Source organism: Salmo salar, chromosome 25 (genome assembly GCF_965601325.2).
Source record: "Salmo salar chromosome 25, fSalSal1, whole genome shotgun sequence".
Taxonomy (NCBI): Eukaryota; Metazoa; Chordata; class Actinopteri; order Salmoniformes; family Salmonidae; genus Salmo; species Salmo salar.
In genome coordinates this window covers 33,920,603-33,939,401 of record NC_138315.1, presented here as the reverse complement: position 1 = coordinate 33,939,401, position 18,799 = coordinate 33,920,603, and the positions used below count along the sequence as shown (strand labels likewise).

General features: G+C 42.6%; 1 protein-coding gene across 1 annotated transcript in view; it reads right to left on the bottom strand.

Moving 5' to 3' along the window:
• The window catches only part of LOC106586624 (immunoglobulin superfamily member 3), a 146,313-nt gene that overhangs the window by 58,471 nt on the left and 69,043 nt on the right, over positions 1 to 18,799 (bottom strand). Inside the window, exon 3 of the mRNA XM_014174111.3 lies at positions 5,031 to 5,450. Within this exon, the coding sequence (XP_014029586.1) occupies positions 5,031 to 5,450 (420 nt within the window). The remainder of the gene's footprint in view (positions 1 to 5,030; positions 5,451 to 18,799) is intronic.

Below are 18,799 nucleotides of genomic sequence, written 5' to 3'. Positions count from 1 at the left end.
TCCGTTTTGTCACCAAAGCCCCATATACTACCCACAACTGCGACCTGTATGCTCTCGTTGGCTGGCCCTCGCTACATATTCCTCGCCAAACCCACTGGCTCCAGGTCATCTATAAATCTTTACTCGGTAAAGCCTCACCTTATCTCAGCTCACTGATCACCATAGCAACATCCTCCCATAGCACGCGCTCCAGCACGTATATTTCACTGGTCACCTCCAAAGCCAACACCTCTTTGGCCGCCTTTCCTTCCAGTTCTCTGTTGCCAATGACTGGAACGAATTGCAAAAATCACTGAAGCTGGAGACTTATATCTCCCTCTCCAAATTTAAGCATCAGCTGTCAGAGCAGCTTACCGATCACTGTACCTGTACACAGCCAATCTGTAAATAACACACCCAACTACCTCATCCCCATATTGTTATTTATCTTCATGCTATTTGGAACCCCAGTATCTCAACCTGCACATCATCATCTGCACATCTATCACTCCAGTGTTAACGCTAAATTGTAATTATTTCGCCTCTATGGCCTATTTATTGCCTTACCTCCCTAATCTTACTACATTTGCACACACTGTACATAGACTTTTTCTATTGTGTTATTGACTGTACGTTTGTTTATCCCATTATTGTGGAGGCAGGTAGCCTAGTGGTTAGAGTGTTGGACTAGTAACCGAAAGGTTGCAAGATTGAATCCCTGAGCTGACAAGGTTAAAATCTGTCTTTCTGCCCCTGAACAAGGCAGTTAATCATTGTCATTGAAAGAATTTGTTCTTAATTGCCTTGTTAAATAAAGGTAAAATATAGAACTCTGTGTTGTTGTTTTTGTAGCACTGCTTTGCTTTATCTTGGCCAGGTCGCAGTTGTAAATGACAATGTAAACTGTGAAATGTGTGTGTGTGTGTGTGTGTGTGTGTGTGTGTGTGTGTGTGTGTGTGTGTGTGTGTGTGTGTGTGTGTGTGTGTGTGTGTGTGTGTGTGGAAATAAAATAAATAAATAAAAATGTGGATTCTGTCTGGCCTCTCCTCTCTGTATGTGGGTGATTAGCCAGTGATGGGACTGTCTCTGGGTCTTCTTTCTCTCTCTCTTCAATACACACAGCCTAATGAAGGAGCCACACACCCACACACACACGCAGGTGTACACACGCACACACGTTGATCTACACATTTTGTCACGTTACAACACTCCCATCCATTATGGATTATAGGAGAGAGAGAGAGAGAGAAAAAAGAGAGAGAAGAGGGGGTGTAAGAGGCAGAGCTCTTTGTGCCTCTCCTGGCTGACTTAACACTCTTCTGAGACACAGAGAGCATTCATATCCAACATCCTCTGATCACCATCTGAGGTGACATCAACCACCGGAGGTTCAGAGAGTTCACTGCTCACAGGAGGAAAACAAAAATGTTTCCATTGTTGCAAATGCTTAAGAATCAATGAATAATTCTACTGTCATTCTGCTAATAATCAGTCACAATAATAGATCTACTGGAATAGTCTTCCTGGAACTGTAGAAAGACACCATTGTTCTGTAGCGTACAGTGGCCCTGTATTTCATGTTGTGTTTTTCAGTGTGTGTGTGTGTGTGTGTGTGTGTAGCTAAGACTCTGCTCTTGTTCCTGGTCTGCTGGGTTGGAGAGGTCGACAGCTTATTATCAGATCATTATAACAAGAAGCCATCTCTACACATCTCCCTAGGGCTGTGACAGTAATTGGATTACCGTGACATTGACGGTTTTGGATGAAGACCATCATGAAAATAGAATTTCTTAATACAATGTTTTATCAACTTCATTTTATTGTAGATATACTTTACCCATAGCGGGAGTGTTAACCTGTTAGGGCTAGGGGGCAGTATTTACACGGCCGGATAAAAAACGTACCCGATTTAATCTGGTTATTACTACTGCCCAGAAACTAGAATATGCATATAATTATTGGCTTTGGATAGAAAACACCCTAAAGTTTCTAAAACTGTTTGAATGGTGTCTGAGTATAACAGAACTCATATGGCAGGCAAAAACCTGAGAAGATTCTGTACAGGAAGTGCCCTGTCTGACCATTCCTTGGGCTTCTTGACTCTTTTTATTGAAAACTTAGGATCTTTGCTGTAACGTGACACTTCCTACGGCTCCCATAGGCTCTCAGAACCCGGGAAAAAGCTGAATGATGTAATTCCAGCCCCTGGCTGAAAAACATTAGCGCCTTTGGTAAGTGGTCTATCAGAGGACAATGAGACTGAGGCGCGTGCACGAGGCGACCCCATGTTTTTATTTTCTCTCTCTTTGTACTAAAACACAGATTCCCGGTCGGAATATTATCGCTTTTTTACGAGAAAAATGGCATAAAAATTGATTTTAAACAGCAGTTGACATGCTTCGAAGTACGGTAATGGAATATTTAGAATTTTTTTGTCACGAAACGCGTCAGGCGCGTCACCATTCTTTACCCTTTCGGATAGTGTCTTGAACGCACGAACAAAACGCCGCTATTTGGATATAACTATGGATTATTTTGAACCAAACCAACATTTGTTATTGAAGTAGAAGTCCTGGGAGTGCATTCTGATGAAGAACAGCAAAGGTAATAACATTTTTCTTATAGTAAATCTGACTTTGGTGAGGGCTAAACTTGGTGGGTGTCTAAATAGCTAGCCCTGTGATGCCGGGCTATCTACTTAGAATATTGCAAAATGTGCTTTCACCGAAAAGCTATTTTAAAATCGGACATAGCGGGTGCATAGAGGAGTTCTGTATCTATAATTCTTAAAATAATTGTTATGTTTTTTGTGAACGTTTATCGTGAGTAATTTAGTAAATTCACCGGAAGTTTGCGGGTATGCTAGTTCTGAACGTCACATGCTAATGTAAAAAGCTGGTTTTTGATATAAATATGAACTTGATTGAACAAAACATGCATGTATTGTATAACATAATGTCCTAGGCGTGTCATCTGATGAAGATCATCAAAGGTTAGTGCTGCATTTAGCTGTGATTTGGGTTTATGTGACATTATATGCTAGCTTGAAAAATGGGTGTCTGATTATTTCTGGCTGGGTACTCTGCTGACATAATCTAATGTTTTGCTTTCGTTGTAAAGCCTTTTTGAAATCGGACAGTGTGGTTAGATTAACGACAGTCTTGTCTTTAAAATGGTGTAAAATAGTCATATGTTTGAGAAATTGAAGTAATAGCATTTCTAAGGTATTTGAATAACGCGCCACAGGATTCCACTGGCTGTTACGTAGGTGGGACGAAATCGTCCCACTGGCCCTAGAGAAGTTAACTATTGATTATATGGAATTGTTTTGCTAATTTAGTCCATCTATTAAACTGTATACATCTCCTCCTCTTTCCAACTATCTGTTGAAGTGAAATCAGCAAATCCACAATATGCGTGAATAGGAGAGAGTCTTTGAAGGTCAATTCAGTTCATTGAAGTGGGGAGGGAGTTACCATAGCAGAACTTATTGATTACTTTACATGTATAATGAATGTTTATGTTGGGGTCAATGGAGGGTGGATAAGAACTAGGTGTATGGAAAGTTAATCAGTGGATCCTATGGAAGGAGGCAAAGGGCAACAGTCTGGTTTCAGCCACTGATAAGGTAGGACAGTCGTGGATTAGGGAGGAGTGAGGAATTCGGCCCGAGGTCAGGTCAGATGACGTGAGGGGGAACAGTCTGGTTTCAGCCACTGATAAGGTAGGACAGTTGTGGATTAGGGAGGAGTGAGGAATTCGGCCCGAGGTCAGTTCAGATGACGTGAGGGGGAACAGTCCTGTCACACACATATACTTGCATGCCCACAAAGGTTCTAGCAGGAGGCGGGGCCATGACTACACCAGTGAGTGAGAGGAACAAATGAAGTTCCTGACTAGCAACAGAGATATGTTGGCTATCTGATGTGCAAAGAAGTGACTCCTCCTAGTAGGAGGGTATAAATATATGTGCTTATATAAACATGTCTTTGTCTTTTCACCCAGTGGTTGAATAAACTTGGTTTGAGCTTTTCCTAATCATCCGTTTGAGTTTTTACTCCGACCTTCACTTCTGACCTTTTTCGTTGTTACAGTAGATTGGAGGAGTGAGGTGAAGAAGCTGGCTCACATAGCATCAAAAAAAACATGGCATCACTTATTGAGGCACATTTAGATTTCAAACCTAACAACAATGGAGAACCAAATGACTTGGACCAGCCTGCTTGCATAATATGCGCAAAAACCATAGGAGATCTTCTAAGACTTACAGCACCACAAACGGGACATTGACAAACGGGACACTGATAAACGGTAAACGGGACACTGATAAACGGGACACTGATAAACGGTAAACGGGACACTGATAAACCGGACACTGATAAACGAGACACTGACAAACGGGACACTGATAAATACCTGGCCGAAGCCCTGCGTTCGGGATTGCTTGACTGGGCCCTTGACAAAAATAAAGTGTCCTGTATGACCACAGACAAAGGGGTCAACATTGTGGCTGAAGTGAGTCAACTGAACTGGCCTTAGCTAAATTGCTTTGGCCACAATCTTCATCACTTTAAAAAAATTCTGCTAATCTCTCCAGTCATATAAAGTGTAGTAGAATTGCATGAAATGTTTTTTTCCTGTGTAAAGAAAGGAGAAGAAACGTATCTGATATAGCCTAGCCAAGGCCAATACTCTACCACGTGCTGCACTGAACAGTCTTTTCGCGAACAGTGATTTGAGTTATATTAAACTAAATTATGACTATCCAATTTACTAATGACATTAGGAATATTCATATGTCTTCGATAAGTCTGCAAATGTGATGATGCATGAATGCTTTATATTTTTGACGGTGAAAATGTGCTTCCCCAAACTTTAGGTTCACAAGACAGTTAGGTCTAAATGCGCTAATGTTGTTCCTATGCTTAGTGGGAGATAGTGATCTACACTCAAAAAGTGTGTGTGTGTGTGTGTGTGTGTGTGTGTGTGTGTGTGTGTGTGTGTGTGTGTGTGTGTGTCACACCTCCACACTCCCATCTCACCCTACTCACCAATGGGCTGTATCCGTAGCTGGGTCTTATCAGCCTGCTTGCGGGTCATGGTGAACCAGCTGCGGTCAGGGTCCTGGATCCACTCTGCAGCCTGGCAGTAGAGCAGGCCCTGGTCAGCAGGCTGCAGCCGGTGGATGGTCAGCCTGTAGGACGTAGCGCTGGTCTTATCCAGTCTCAGGTCTCCTGCAGTCATCCTCTGTTTGTAAGGCCCACCGGCCCGGAGGACAAAGTCTCGGGACAGGGTGAGGATCTCCTGGGGCGACACGTTAGAGTCCTCAGGGGAACGCAGGTACCAACCCACAGACAGGTGTGTGTGCTGCTCTGTCGCCCGGGAAACTTCACAGGTGAGCTGGAGTGTGTCACCCTCCACCTGGGAGAGGGTCTGTGGTGGCGCGGTGACAGTGAGGGAGTCGGGGATGACTGCAGGAGGAGAGGAGGAAGAAGAGAGAAGAGATGAGTATCACATCGGTGGTTCTATGGCATATGGCACTCCCAGGTGGAGCACATCGTTTGGTTGGAGCATGGATCATAGTTGTGGCTTTCATTCCCATATGTCAACTTTAAGTGGCTTTATATGAAAGCATCTGCTATATGACCTTATTGTTGTTATATTTCTATTACATCAGTTGACACCTGCCCCTGGCATATAGCATAACCCTCTCAGACATTCAGGGCACGCACGCACACACCACACACACAGTGTTCAACCAGCCAGGGCACGTTCTCCTAAATGACAGCCTAACACTGGAACCTCAAACTGAGCATTTCCCTGTAGGTGGACCAGATCACACACAGTGTTCAACCAGCCAGGGCACGTTCTCCTGAATGACAGCCTAACACTGGAACCTCAAACGGAGCATTTCCCTGCAGGTGGACCAGATCACACACAGTGTTCAACCAGCCAGGGCACGTTCTCCTGAATGACAGCCTAACACTGGAACCTCAAACGGAGCATTTCCCTGCAGGTGGACCAGATCACACACAGTGTTCAACCAGCCAGGGCACGTTCTCCTGAATGACAGCCTAACACTGGAACCTCAAACGGAGCATTTCCCTGTAGGTGGACCAGATCACACACTCAAAATATACAGACAATGTATTTGGAATGAGAACACATTTCAGAATGAGCTACTATGTATAGCTGACAACAGAAACAAACAAACTCTTCCGGTTAAAAACAGAGAGGAAAAGCGGGAAAGACAGACAGACATGACAGGTTTAGGAGGGAGAAGTGGTAAAACCCTCTATACAGAGACAGGGCTCGGTGGGCGGCAGGATTATTCTGGGATGGAAGATGATGACATGTCCCAGCAGCAGTCAGAGGGTGTGTGTGTGTTTCTCTGAAGTGCCTTGTGAAGCCTAACACTGTAATATCGTATTTTATAACTTAACTAGGCATGTTGGCAATAGAAAAAGCTTTCAAATGATGCCCACCTGACCCAGATAGCGATTTTTATGGGCCGTTTCTGGATCGCGTAAACAACAGTAACTGTGTGATGGCAGTGATGCAGGGTTGTGTTCCAAACCAAAAAATCTACAAGTGTGTTTGCACTAGTTCCTCAATGGCACAGCTAGGACAGCTCAAAACAGCACCTTATAGTTGCATTGAAATGACGTAGGAACTGTGCCCACTTTGGAGAGGTGTGGCCACTTGGAGATACCAGTTAGTCCTCTTACTTGATCTGTCTTATGTTGCACCTACCCCACATTCTCCAGGAATATTCTTATCATGTTAGTGAATGTATCCAGAGTATTTTCAGACTGCGTTATCAACAAATGTGGCAAAAAGTACAGAAAATGCCAAATGCACATAAAATCAACAAGTGTAATGTTTAGATTCCGTCTTGTGTCAGGTGAACTGTTGGGTCCTCAACTTTGGTCTAATATTTTTCCCAGAATCTCCAAAGTGTTCCCTTTCAATTCCTACCATGCTGATGCATTGCATATTTCTTCTGTAAGAAACATTTTAATTTAGCCCTATCCATATAGCCAATTCCCACAGTGTAAAGGGTCAATACATCCTGTCTGAATGTCTGTCAGTTGGATTCATATCCTGTTCAGGTTCTATTATCTCAATGGGAAATGGCTCATCTAACCGGTTAGGAGCAGTGGGGAATGTGATGTGGTTTAGATCTAATGACAGAGACCACAGCGAAGACACACACACACACACACACACACACACACACACACACACACACACACACACACACACACACACACACACACACACACACACACACACACGCCCTAGATTGTATAAAGACATCAGTGTGTAAGACACAATGGGTAGCAGCAGCAGTCATCCTTTTAGCTGGCCTGGACAAATGAATGGAGGATGGAATAATGCAGGGCCTGGGAGTAGGCTTTCCAGTAATATAGTGTGGTATTGTCAAGCCCTGGTTAAGATGCTTGGCTATTCAAGAGCTTTGTCAAGATGTATGGTATTGGAGTGTATTGTGCACCAGGCGCATGGTATTGAAGTGGTTTGTAGATTTTAAACATTGTAATTGTTGAGATGTCACATGGGCTAGTTTCAAGCCTGGTGGTATCCAAACATCCTGAAGTTATCCTGGTATGACTGAGCACAGATGCTAAAAACAGCTTGATCCCAATCTCTTTCTCTTTGTACGTGTGTGTGCGTGGGCGTGTGTGTGTATGTGTGTGTAGATTGAGATTCAGAGAGATATCAGGAACAACAGAGACAGCCACCACTAATGAAATGAGAGAACAAAGAGATCAGAGAAAAGACATAGAAGAGGAGGAGGATCTGTGTTCAACATCAGGTTACTGCAGTTTATCAAGGCACTGGGAAGAATGACAACATGAGAGCGAGACAGATGAAAAACCACAGGAAATACAGGAATTTGTTTGATTACAATCCCACTGAAATTGTGGCTATGTAACTCCAGAAATGGAATGCAATATTTAGCATACCAGTATCGAGATTTGGGTTGTATTGAACTGAAATGACTTTGAATTAAACTGAAATTGGTTCAAAGTGATCTGAATTAACAATTAATTAGTTACAGTATAAAAGAAATAGAGCCCACACACTCAAAAGCTCCACCACTGGTTATACAGTCATAACATAGTATATACACGGAGTGTACAAAACATGAAGAACATCGGGGCTTTCCACGACAGACGGACCAGGTGAAAGCTATGATCCCTTATTGATGTCACTTGTTAAATCCACTTCTATCAGTGTAGATGAAAGGGAGGAGGCAGGTTAAAGAAGGATTTTTAAGCTTTGAGACAATTGAGACATGAATTGTGTATGTGTGCAATTTAGAGGGTGAATGTGCAAGACTAAATATTTAAGTGCCTTTGAATGGGGTATAGTAAGGTTTGTGTCAAGAACTGCAACGCTGCTGGGTTTTCACTCTCAACAGTTTCCCGTGTGTATCAAGAATGGTCCACCACCCAAAGAACATCCAGCCAACTTGTCACAACTGTGAAAAGCATTGGAGTCAACATGGGCCAGCATCCCTGTGGAACGCTTTCGAAACCTTGTAGAGTCCATGCCCCGATGAATTGAGGCTGTTCTGAGGGCAAAAGGTGGTGGGTGCAACTCAATATTAGCTTTTTATACACTCAGTGTATATATTATTGTTTTTGTGTTGCCCTTTTCAACTTAAATATGTATAGACTGCCTTAATAGGCGCTTGTCTTATGTCTATCAATATGGGTGTGGTACACTCCCGGTGAAACGACCAGACGAACATCCCTGCAGGATGAAAACGCTGTGTGTTTATTCATAAAGCTGCGTGGTGGAGCTTATGACTGTGTGGGCTCTATTTCTTTTACACCAACTTTTTTCACCCCACTAAAGGATGTGTGTTTGATCACACTTTACTATTAAATCAGTTATAGGCAATCCCTGTCACTAAGGGGAAAGTCTCTTATGAAGAGTCTCTGAGTCTGAACGATGGAGGCTTGATATGGGAGTCTCCATATCATGCCTGTGATACATAGCGTTCAGACAGAATCTGAAATGCCCAATGTAGGGAGAGAAGGTTCAAAGGCATGACGGAGGCCTCATTTGGTGAGTAAAAAGCCTAGTAGAGATCACCTCTCATACACGGAGAGACCACACTACTAGCCCAATCAATATGAGGGCGGGAAAAAAGGGAGGAAGAGAGATTTCTAACACAGGACAGAGTGGGAAAGAGAGAGAGAGAGAAAAAGAAGAGAGCCTACTCATTCCACAACAACCCTCCTATGCTACAGCCTCCTGTTGCCATAACAACCCACCAACTCCACACTACCGAGGTCACCCCTAAAACAGCCTACACCTCCCATATATCTCTCACCTGATCCCATCTCCCTGGTCCCCCTCCCCCTGAACCACCCAAACACTGAATAACTGCAAAACAAAAACTTGCTTCTCTGCTCTACATCCCCTCGGTTGGCACATGTCCACAAAACAGCTGGGATGGCTTGACACAGAGAAAAAACATACCTCCACCTACTCTACTGTCCCCAAGGCCAATCAAATACTGTCTGGAATGCATTTAACCAATCAGACATGACCCACTGGGGTCATGGTGTGAGGGTCCGATTAGGGCTGTACGAAACAGAACAAACTCTTTGGTCCTTTACAAACCTGCTGTATGTAAAATATTGTGTGCTATAGATTGGAAAATAATGAAATGTGACTCTGGATGGCAACATAATGATGTTTGTTTCCAACATTAGGGCTGTTTCCCTAAAGAAGTTAAATCCACTTTGCGTTTTGCAAAACGCTAGTTAGTTGGTCTATCTAAGTAAAACTAAATGCATGCACTTCAACCGATTGCTGCCTGCACCCGCCCGCCAGACTAGCATCTCTACTCTGGATGGTTCTGACTTAGAATATGTGGACAACTACAAATACCTAGGTGTCTGGTTAGACTGTAAACTCTCCTTCCAGAATCACATTAAGCATCTCCAATCGGGTTCCTATTTTGCAACAAAGCCTCCTTCACTCATGCTGACAAACATACCCTAGTAAAACTGATTATCCTACCGATCCTTGACTTCGGTGATGTCATTTACAAAATAACCTCCAACACTCTACTCAGCAAATTGGATGTCGTCTATCACAGTGCCATCCGTTTTGTCACCAAAGACCCATATACTACCCACAACTGCGACCTGTATGCTCTCGTTGGCTGGTCCTCGCTACATATTCATCACCAAACCCACTGGCTCCAGGTCATCAATAAGTCTTTGCTAGGTAAATCCCCACCTTATCTCAACTCACTGGTCACCATAGCAACACCCACCCATAGCACGCGCTCCAGCAGGTATATTTCACTGGTCATCCGGATGTGTACCAAGCTCACTAAAAGTGGCAGTAATAAAGCCTCTCTTGAAAAAGACGAATCTTGATCCAGAAATTATAAAAAAAACTATCGGCCTATATCGAATCTTCCATTCCTCTCAAAAATTTTAGAAAAAGCTGTTGCACAGCAACTCACTGCCTTCCTGAAGACAAACAATGTATACGAAACGCTTCAGTCTGGTTTTAGACCCCATCATAGCACTGAGACTGCACTTGTGAAGGTGGTAAATGACCTTTTAATGACGTCAGACCGAGGCTCTGCATCTGTCCTCGTGCTCCTAGATCTTAGTGCCGCTTTTGATACCATCGATCACCACATTCTTTTGGAGAGATTGGAAACCCAAATTGGTCTACATGGACAAGTTCTGGCCTGGTTTAGATCCTATCTGTCGGAAAGATATCAGTTTGTCTCTGTGAATGGTTTGTCCTCTGACAAATCAATTGTAAATTTCGGTGTTCCTCAAGGTTCTGTTTTAGGACCACTATTGTTTTCACTATATATTTTACCTCTTGGGGATGTCATTCGAAAACATAATGTTAAATTTCACTGCTATGCGGACGACACACAGCTGTACATTTCAATGAAACATGGTGAAGCCCCAAAATTGCCCTCGCTAGAAGCCTGTGTTTCAGACATAAAGAAGTGGATGGCTGCAAACTTTCTACTTTTAAACTCGGACAAAACAGAGATGCTTGTTCTAGGTCCCAAGAAAGAAAGAGATCTTCTGTTGAATCTGACAATTAATCTGGATGGTTGTACAGTCGTCTCAAATAAAACTGTGAAGGACCTCGGCGTTACTCTGGACCCTGATCTCTCTTTTGAAGAACATATCAAGACTGTTTCAAGGACAGCTTTTTTCCATCTACGTAACATTGCAAAAATCAGAAACTTTCTGTCCAAAAATGACGCAGAAAAATTAATCCATGCTTTTGTTACTTCTAGGCTGGACTACTGCAATGCTCTACTTTCCGGCTACCCGGATAAAGCACTAAATAAACTTCAGTTAGTGCTAAATACGGCTGCTAGAATCCTGACTAGAACCAAAAAATGTGATCATATTACTCCAGTGCTAGCCTCCCTACACTGGCTTCCTGTTAAGGCAAGGGCTGATTTCAAGCTTTTACTGCTAACCTACAAAGCATTACATGGGCTTGCTCCTACCCATCTTTCCGATTTGGTCCTGCCGTACATACCTACACGTACGCTACGGTCACAAGACGCAGGCCTCCTAATTGTCCCTAGAATTTCTAAGCAAACGGCTGGAGGTAGGGCTTTCTCCTATAGAGCTCCATTTTTATGGAATGGTCTGCCTACCAATGTGAGAGACACAGACTCAGTCTCAACCTTTAAGTCTTTACTGAAGACTTATCTCTTCAGTAGGTCCTATGATTAAGTATAGTCTGGCCCAGGAGTGTGAAGGTGAACGGAAAGGCTGGAGCAACGAACCGCCCTTGCTGTCTCTGCCTTGCCGGTTCCCCTCTTTCCACTGGGATTCTCTGCCTCTAACCCTTTTACAGGGGCTGAGTCATTGGCTTACTGGTGTTCTTCCATGCCGTCCATGGGAGGGGTGCGTCACTTGAGTGGGTTGAGTCACTGACGTGGTCTTCCTGTCTGGGTTGGCGCCCCCCCTTGGGTTGTGCCATGGCGGAGATCGCTGTGGGCTATACTTGGCCTTGTCTTAGGACGGTAAGTTGGTGGTTGGAGACATCCCTCTAGTGGTGTGGGGGCTGTGCTTTGGCAAAGTGGGTGGGGTTATATCCTGCCTGTTTGGCCCTGTCCGGGGGTATCATCGGATGGGGCCACAGTGTCTTCTGATCCCTCCTGTCTCAGCCTCCAGTATTTATGCTGCAGTAGTTTATGTGTCGGGGGGGCTAGGGTCAGTCTGTTACATCTGGAGTATTTCTCTTGTCTTATCCGGTGTCCTGTGTGAATTTAAATATGCTCTCTCTAATTCTCTCTTCTCTCTTTCTGTCTTTCTCTCGGAGGACCTGAGCCCTAGGACCATGCCTCAGGACTACCTGGTATGATGACTCCTTGCTGTCCCCAGTCCACCTGGCCGTGCTGCTGCTCCAGTTTCAACTGTTCTGCCTGCGGCTATGGAACCCTGACCTGTTCACCGGACGTGCTTGTTGCACCCTCGACAACTACTATGATTATTATTATTTGACCATGCTGGTCATTTATGAACATTTTAACATCTTGACCATGTTCTGTTATAATATCCACCCTGCACAGCCAGAAGAGGACTGGCCACCCCTCATAGCCTGGTTCCTCTCTAGGTTTCTTCCTAGGTTTTTGGCCTTTCTAGGGAGTTTTTCCTAGGGAGTTTTTCCTAGCCACCGTGCTTCTTTCACATGCTTTGCTTGCTGTTTGGGGTTTTAGGCTGGGTTTCTGTACAGCACTTTGAGATATCAGCTGATGTACGAAGGGCTATATAAAAATAAATTTGATTTGAATTTGATCCCCAAAGCCAACACCTCTTTGGCCGCCTTTCCTTCCAGTTCTCTGCTGCCAATGACTGTAACGAATTGCAAAAATCACTGAAGCTGGAGACTTATATCTCCCTCTCTAACTTTAAGCATCAGCTGTCAGAGTAGCTTACCGATCACTGTACACAGCCCATCTGTAAATAGCACTCCCAACTACCTCATCCCCATATTGTTATTTATTTTTTGTTCTTTTGCACCCCAGTATCTCAACCTGCACATCATCATCTGCACATCTATCACTCCAGTGTTAATGCTAGATTGTAATTATTTCACCACTATGGCCTATTTATTGCCTTTACCTCCCTAATTTTACTACATTTGCACACACTGTATATAGATTTTTCTATTGTGTTATTGACTGTACATTTGTTTATCCCATGTGTAACTCTGTGTTGTTGTTTTTGTCGCACTGCTTTGCTTTATCTTGGCCAGGTTGCAGTTGTAAATGAGAAGTTGTTCTCAACTGGCCTACCTGGTCAAATAAAGGTGAAATATATTTAAAAAAATAAGCAGTCTCAAACGCCATTTTAGAGAATATGGCAGTCTGTCCAACCGGCCTCACAACCGCAGACCATGTGTACACTAGAGGTCAAACGTTTTAGAACACCTACTCATTCAAGGGTTTTTCTTTATTTTTACTATTTTCTACATTGTAGAATAATAGTGAAGACATCAAAACTATGAAATAACACATATGGAAATATGTAATAAAAAAAAGTGTTAAACAAATCAAATATATTTTACATTTGAGATTCATTAAATAACCACCCTTTGCCTTGATGACAGATTTACACACAGCTTCACCTGGAATGCTTTCCCAACAGTCTTGAAGGAGTTCCCAAATATGCTCAGCACTTGTTGGCTGCTTTTCCTTCACTCTGCAGTCCGACTCATCCCAAACCATCTCAATTTGATTGAGGTCGGGAGATTGTGGAGGCCAGGTCATCTGAAGCAGCACTCCATCACTCTCCTTCTTGGTAAAATAGCCCTTACACAGCCTGGAGGTGTGTTGGGTCATTGTCCTGTTGAAAAACAAATGATAGTCCCACTAAGCCCAAACCAGATGGGAGGGCGTATCACTGCAGAATGCTATGGTAGCCATGCTGGTTAAGTGTGCCTTGAATTCTAAATAAATCACAGACAGTGTCACCAGCAAAGCACCCCCACACCATAACCCCTCCTCCTCCATGCTTTATGGTGGGAAATACACATGCGGAGATCCTCCGTTCACCCACGCAGCGTCTCACAATAGACACGGCGGTTGGAACGAAAAATCTCAAATTTGGACTCATCAGACCAAAGGACCAATTTCCACCGGTCTATTGTCCATTGCTCGTTTTTCTTAGCCTAAGCAAGTCTCTTCTTCTTATTTGTGTCCTTTAGTAGTGGTTTCTTTGCAGCAATTCGACAATGAAGGCCTGATTCTCCTTTGAACAGTTGATGTTGAGATGTGTCTGTTACTTGAACTCTGTGCAGCATTTACTTGGGCTGCAATTTCTGAGACTGGTAACTCTAATAAACGTATGCTCTGCACAGCAATAACTCTGGGTCCTGATATCCAGAAGCTCATTTCTGACGTAAGATACGGTGGCAGAAACATTCTGTACAAAATAATTTACAAATATCGCGAAAAAAACCCACATAACAGCACAATTGGTTAGGTGACCGTAAAACGGCAGCCATCTCCTCCGGCGCCATCTTCCCAACTGATTGGCTCAAACGCATTAAGAAGGAAAGAAATTACTACCTCATGAAGCTAGAGAATGCCAAGAGTGTGTAAAGCTGTCATCAAGGCAAAGGATGGCTACTTTGAAGAATCTCCCTTTTTTGGTTACTACATGATCCATATGTGTTATTTCATAGTTTTGATGTCTTCACTATTATTCTACAATGTAGAAAATTGTAAAAATAAAGAAAAACCCTTGAATGAGTAGTAGTGTAACCACGCCAGCCCAGGACCTCCACATCTGGCTTCTTCACTTGCAGGATCGTCTGAGACCAGCCAACCGGACAGCTGATGAAACTGAAGAGTATTTCTGTCTGTAATAAAGCCCTTTTGTGGTGATAAACTTATTCGGATTGGCACCCATGTCTGCATCCCTGCCCAGTCATGTGAAATCCATAGATTACGGCCTAATGAATTCATTTCAATAGACTGATTTCCTTATGTGAACAGTAACTCAGTAAAATTGTTAAAATTTTTGCATGTTTAGCTTATATTTCAGTTCAGTATAATTAGGGTCCCATGGGAAACACTGACCAACACTTTGGTTCCTACTCTGTCACAACCATCTCCACCCTTACTTTTAATTAATTGTCATGCCAAACAAAACTGCATTCCAAGTGTCCACTGTATTTCAACCAACAAATTAGAATGATTTATGTATTTTTATGATTCCAACAGTTTACCCAAGTGTTTTGATCTATTATCATAATTAAAATCGTGGTCACAATATTTGGTAAAAAAAAGAATGTATATTCTATTTTTTTGCCCATATCGTGCAGCCCTAGTAAACACAGATGTGATCTCCTTGAGATTCTCCCAGTCGCTCTTTGACCTCAATCTGAGTAAGATTAAGGATGAGGCAATGGACACATGCACGATGTGCATGCCTGCGCACATACACTACAGGAGTGTGGACTTGGCCTAAATCTGGGAGAGAATTCAAGGACAGGCACCTGGCCAAGCCCATACTACTGCTGCTAGTAGTGGACTTGTTTTCTCTTAAGTAAGATATAGTACTATGATGAGCAGTCTAGAAACAGGCTACAATCACAACATGCTTACATTCGGTGGTTGAAATATGGTTTTATTTGCTACCCACCAGATTTTCAAAAGGTTTCACCAGGCGCGTTAAATAACAGTGGGTGTGTGGACTGGAATCTCTCCCCTCCCCCTTGCTTTCTCCCCTCTTGTTATTCTGACCCATCTCTCTTCCACCCCCTCTCCCTCATCCCCGTCTCTCCATCTCTTCTACCCCATCTCCCTCATCCTCCTTTCTCCATCTATCTTCTACCCCATCCCCCTCTCTCACATTTCTCTCTCTGAAGTGTTGTCGCTGGTCCCTCTGGCCGGCCTTTCATGTAGAGTCCCACAACATCAGAGACAGGTGTGACATGGCCAGATAAACGAGGGAGTAAAAGAGAAATGGAGAGACAGAAAGAGAGGTAAAGATGAAAACTTGAGCAGTGTGATCTGCAATGTCAACTTCAAACCCCCTATCCTAACATCAAACCTTTATTTAACCATTGAAGTTACACTTAAGAAATTCTCATTTTGAACAAGAACAGAAGGAGTAGATTAAAATAACCTGTGTGTGTGTGTGTGTGTGTGTGTTTTCCTATCGACTGTAATGGGTAAACCCTCATTATCAGATATCTTGAAATGGGAACTGCATATTACAAGACTAAATGGCAGCACTGAGTCACTAAGTGCCCACTGACACACAAGTATTAGTAATAATCCATACATTAAGTTACCATCAATAGGTTGTTATCAATAAAATGTCACAATACGGCGGGTGGAATCAAAAATCTAAAATTTGGACTCATCAGAGCAAAAGAACAGATTTCCACCGGTCTAATGTCCATCGCTCTTGTTTCTTGGACCAAGCAAGTCTCTTCTTCTTATTGGTGTCCTTTAGTAATGGTTTCTTTGCAGCAATTCAACGATGAAGGCCTGATTCACGCAGTCTCCTCTGAACAGTTGATGTTGAGATGTGTCTGTTACTTGAACTCTGTGAAGCATTTATTTGGGCTGCAATCTGAGGTGCAGTTAACTAATGAACTTATCCTCTGCTGCAGAGGATAAGTTCCTGTGGCGGTCCTCATGAGAGCCAGTTTCATCAAAGTGCTTGATGGTTTATGCAACTGCACTTGAACAAACTTTCAAAGATATTGAAATTTTCCGTATTGACTGACCTTCATGTCTTAAAGTAATGATGGACTGTCTCTCTGCTTATTTGAGCTGTTCTTGCCATAATATGGACTTCGTCTTTTACCAAATGGGGCTATCTTCTGTATACCACCCCTATCTTGTTACAACACAACAGATTGGCTCAAATCCATTAAGAAGGAAAGAAATTCAATTAATTAACTTTTAACAAGGCACACCTGTTAATTGAAATGCATTCCAGGTGACTACCTCATGAAGCTGGTTAAGAGAATGCCAAGATTGTGTAAAGCTGTCATCAAGGCAAAGGATGGCTACTTTGAAGAATCTCCCTTTTTTGGTTACTACATGATCCATATGTGTTATTTCATAGTTTTGATGTCTTCACTATTATTCTACAATGTAGAAAATTGTAAAAATAAAGAAAAACCCTTGAATGAGTAGTAGTGTAACCACGCCAGCCCAGGACCTCCACATCTGGCTTCTTCGCCTGCAGGATCGTCTGAGACCAGCCAACCGGACAGCTGATGAAACTGAGGAGTATTTCTGTCTGTAATTAAGCAATTTGGTGGTGATAAACTAATTTGGATTGGCTGTGCCTGGCACCCAAATATACTTAGATTTGTTTAAAACTTTTTTAGTTACTACATGATTCCATGTGTTATTTCATAGTTTTGATGTCTTCACTATTAATCTACAATGTAGAAAATAGTAAAAAAATAAAGAAAAATCTTGGAATGAGTAGGTGTGTCCAAACTTTTGACTTGTACTAATATATATATATACAGTTGAAGTCGGAAGTTTACATACACATTTGCCAAATACTTTTAAACTCAGTTTTTCACAATTCTTGACATTTAATCCTAGTAAAAATTCCCTGTCTTCGGTCAGTTAGGATCACCACTTTATTTTAAGAATGTGAAATGTCAGAATAATAGTAGAGAGAATTATTTATTTCAACTTTTATTTCTTTCACCACATTCCCAGTGGGTCAGAAGTTTACATACACTCAATTAGTATTTGGTAGCATTGCCTTTAAATTGTTTAACTTGGGTCAAATATTTTGGGTAGCCTTCCACAGGCTTCGCACAATAAGTTGGGAGAATTTTGGCCTATTCCTCCTGACAGAGCTGGTGTAACTGAGTCAGGTTTGTAGGCCTCCTTGCTTGAACACACTTTTTCAGTTCTGCCTGCCCACAGTTTTCTATAGGATTGAGGTCATGGCTTTGTGATGGTGACTCAAATACCTTTACTTTGTTGTCCTTAACCTGTTGGGGCTAGGGGGCAGTATTTTCACGGCTGGATAAAAAAACGTACCCGATTTAATCTGGTTACTAATCCTACCCAGTAACTAGAATATGCATATACTTATTATATATGGATAGAAAACACCCTAAAGTTTCTAAAACTGTTTGAATGGTGTCTGTGAGTATAACAGAACTCATTTGGCAGGCAAAACCCTGAGACATTTTCTGACAGGAAGTGGATACCTGATGTGTTGAATTACCTTTAAGCCTATGCCATTGAAACACACAGGGGTTGATTAATGTTTTGGCACTTCCTATTGCTTCCACTAGATGTCACCAGCCTTTACAAAGTGTTTTGAGTCTTTTACTGTGAGATCTGACCGAACAAGAGCCATGGAACGGTGATGGCCGATTAGACTCTGGCGCGCGAGTTCATGTTGGGTACCCTCGTTCCAATACGTTATAAAAGAGAATGCATTCGTCCACCTTGAATATTATTCATGTTCTGGTTAAAAAAGGCACTAATGATTTATGCTATACAACGTTTGACATGTTTGAACGAACGTAAATATATTTTTTCCCCTCGTTCATGACGAGAAGTCCGGCTGGCTTAGATCATGTGCTAACAACACGGAGCTTTTTGGATATAAATGATGAGCTTTTTTGAACAAAACTACATTCGTTATGGACCTGGGATTCCTGGAAGTGACATCTGATGAAGAGAATCAAAGGTAATGGATTATTTACATAGTATTTTCGATTTTAGATCTCTCCAACATGGCCGTTTGTCTGTATAGCAAAGCATATTTTT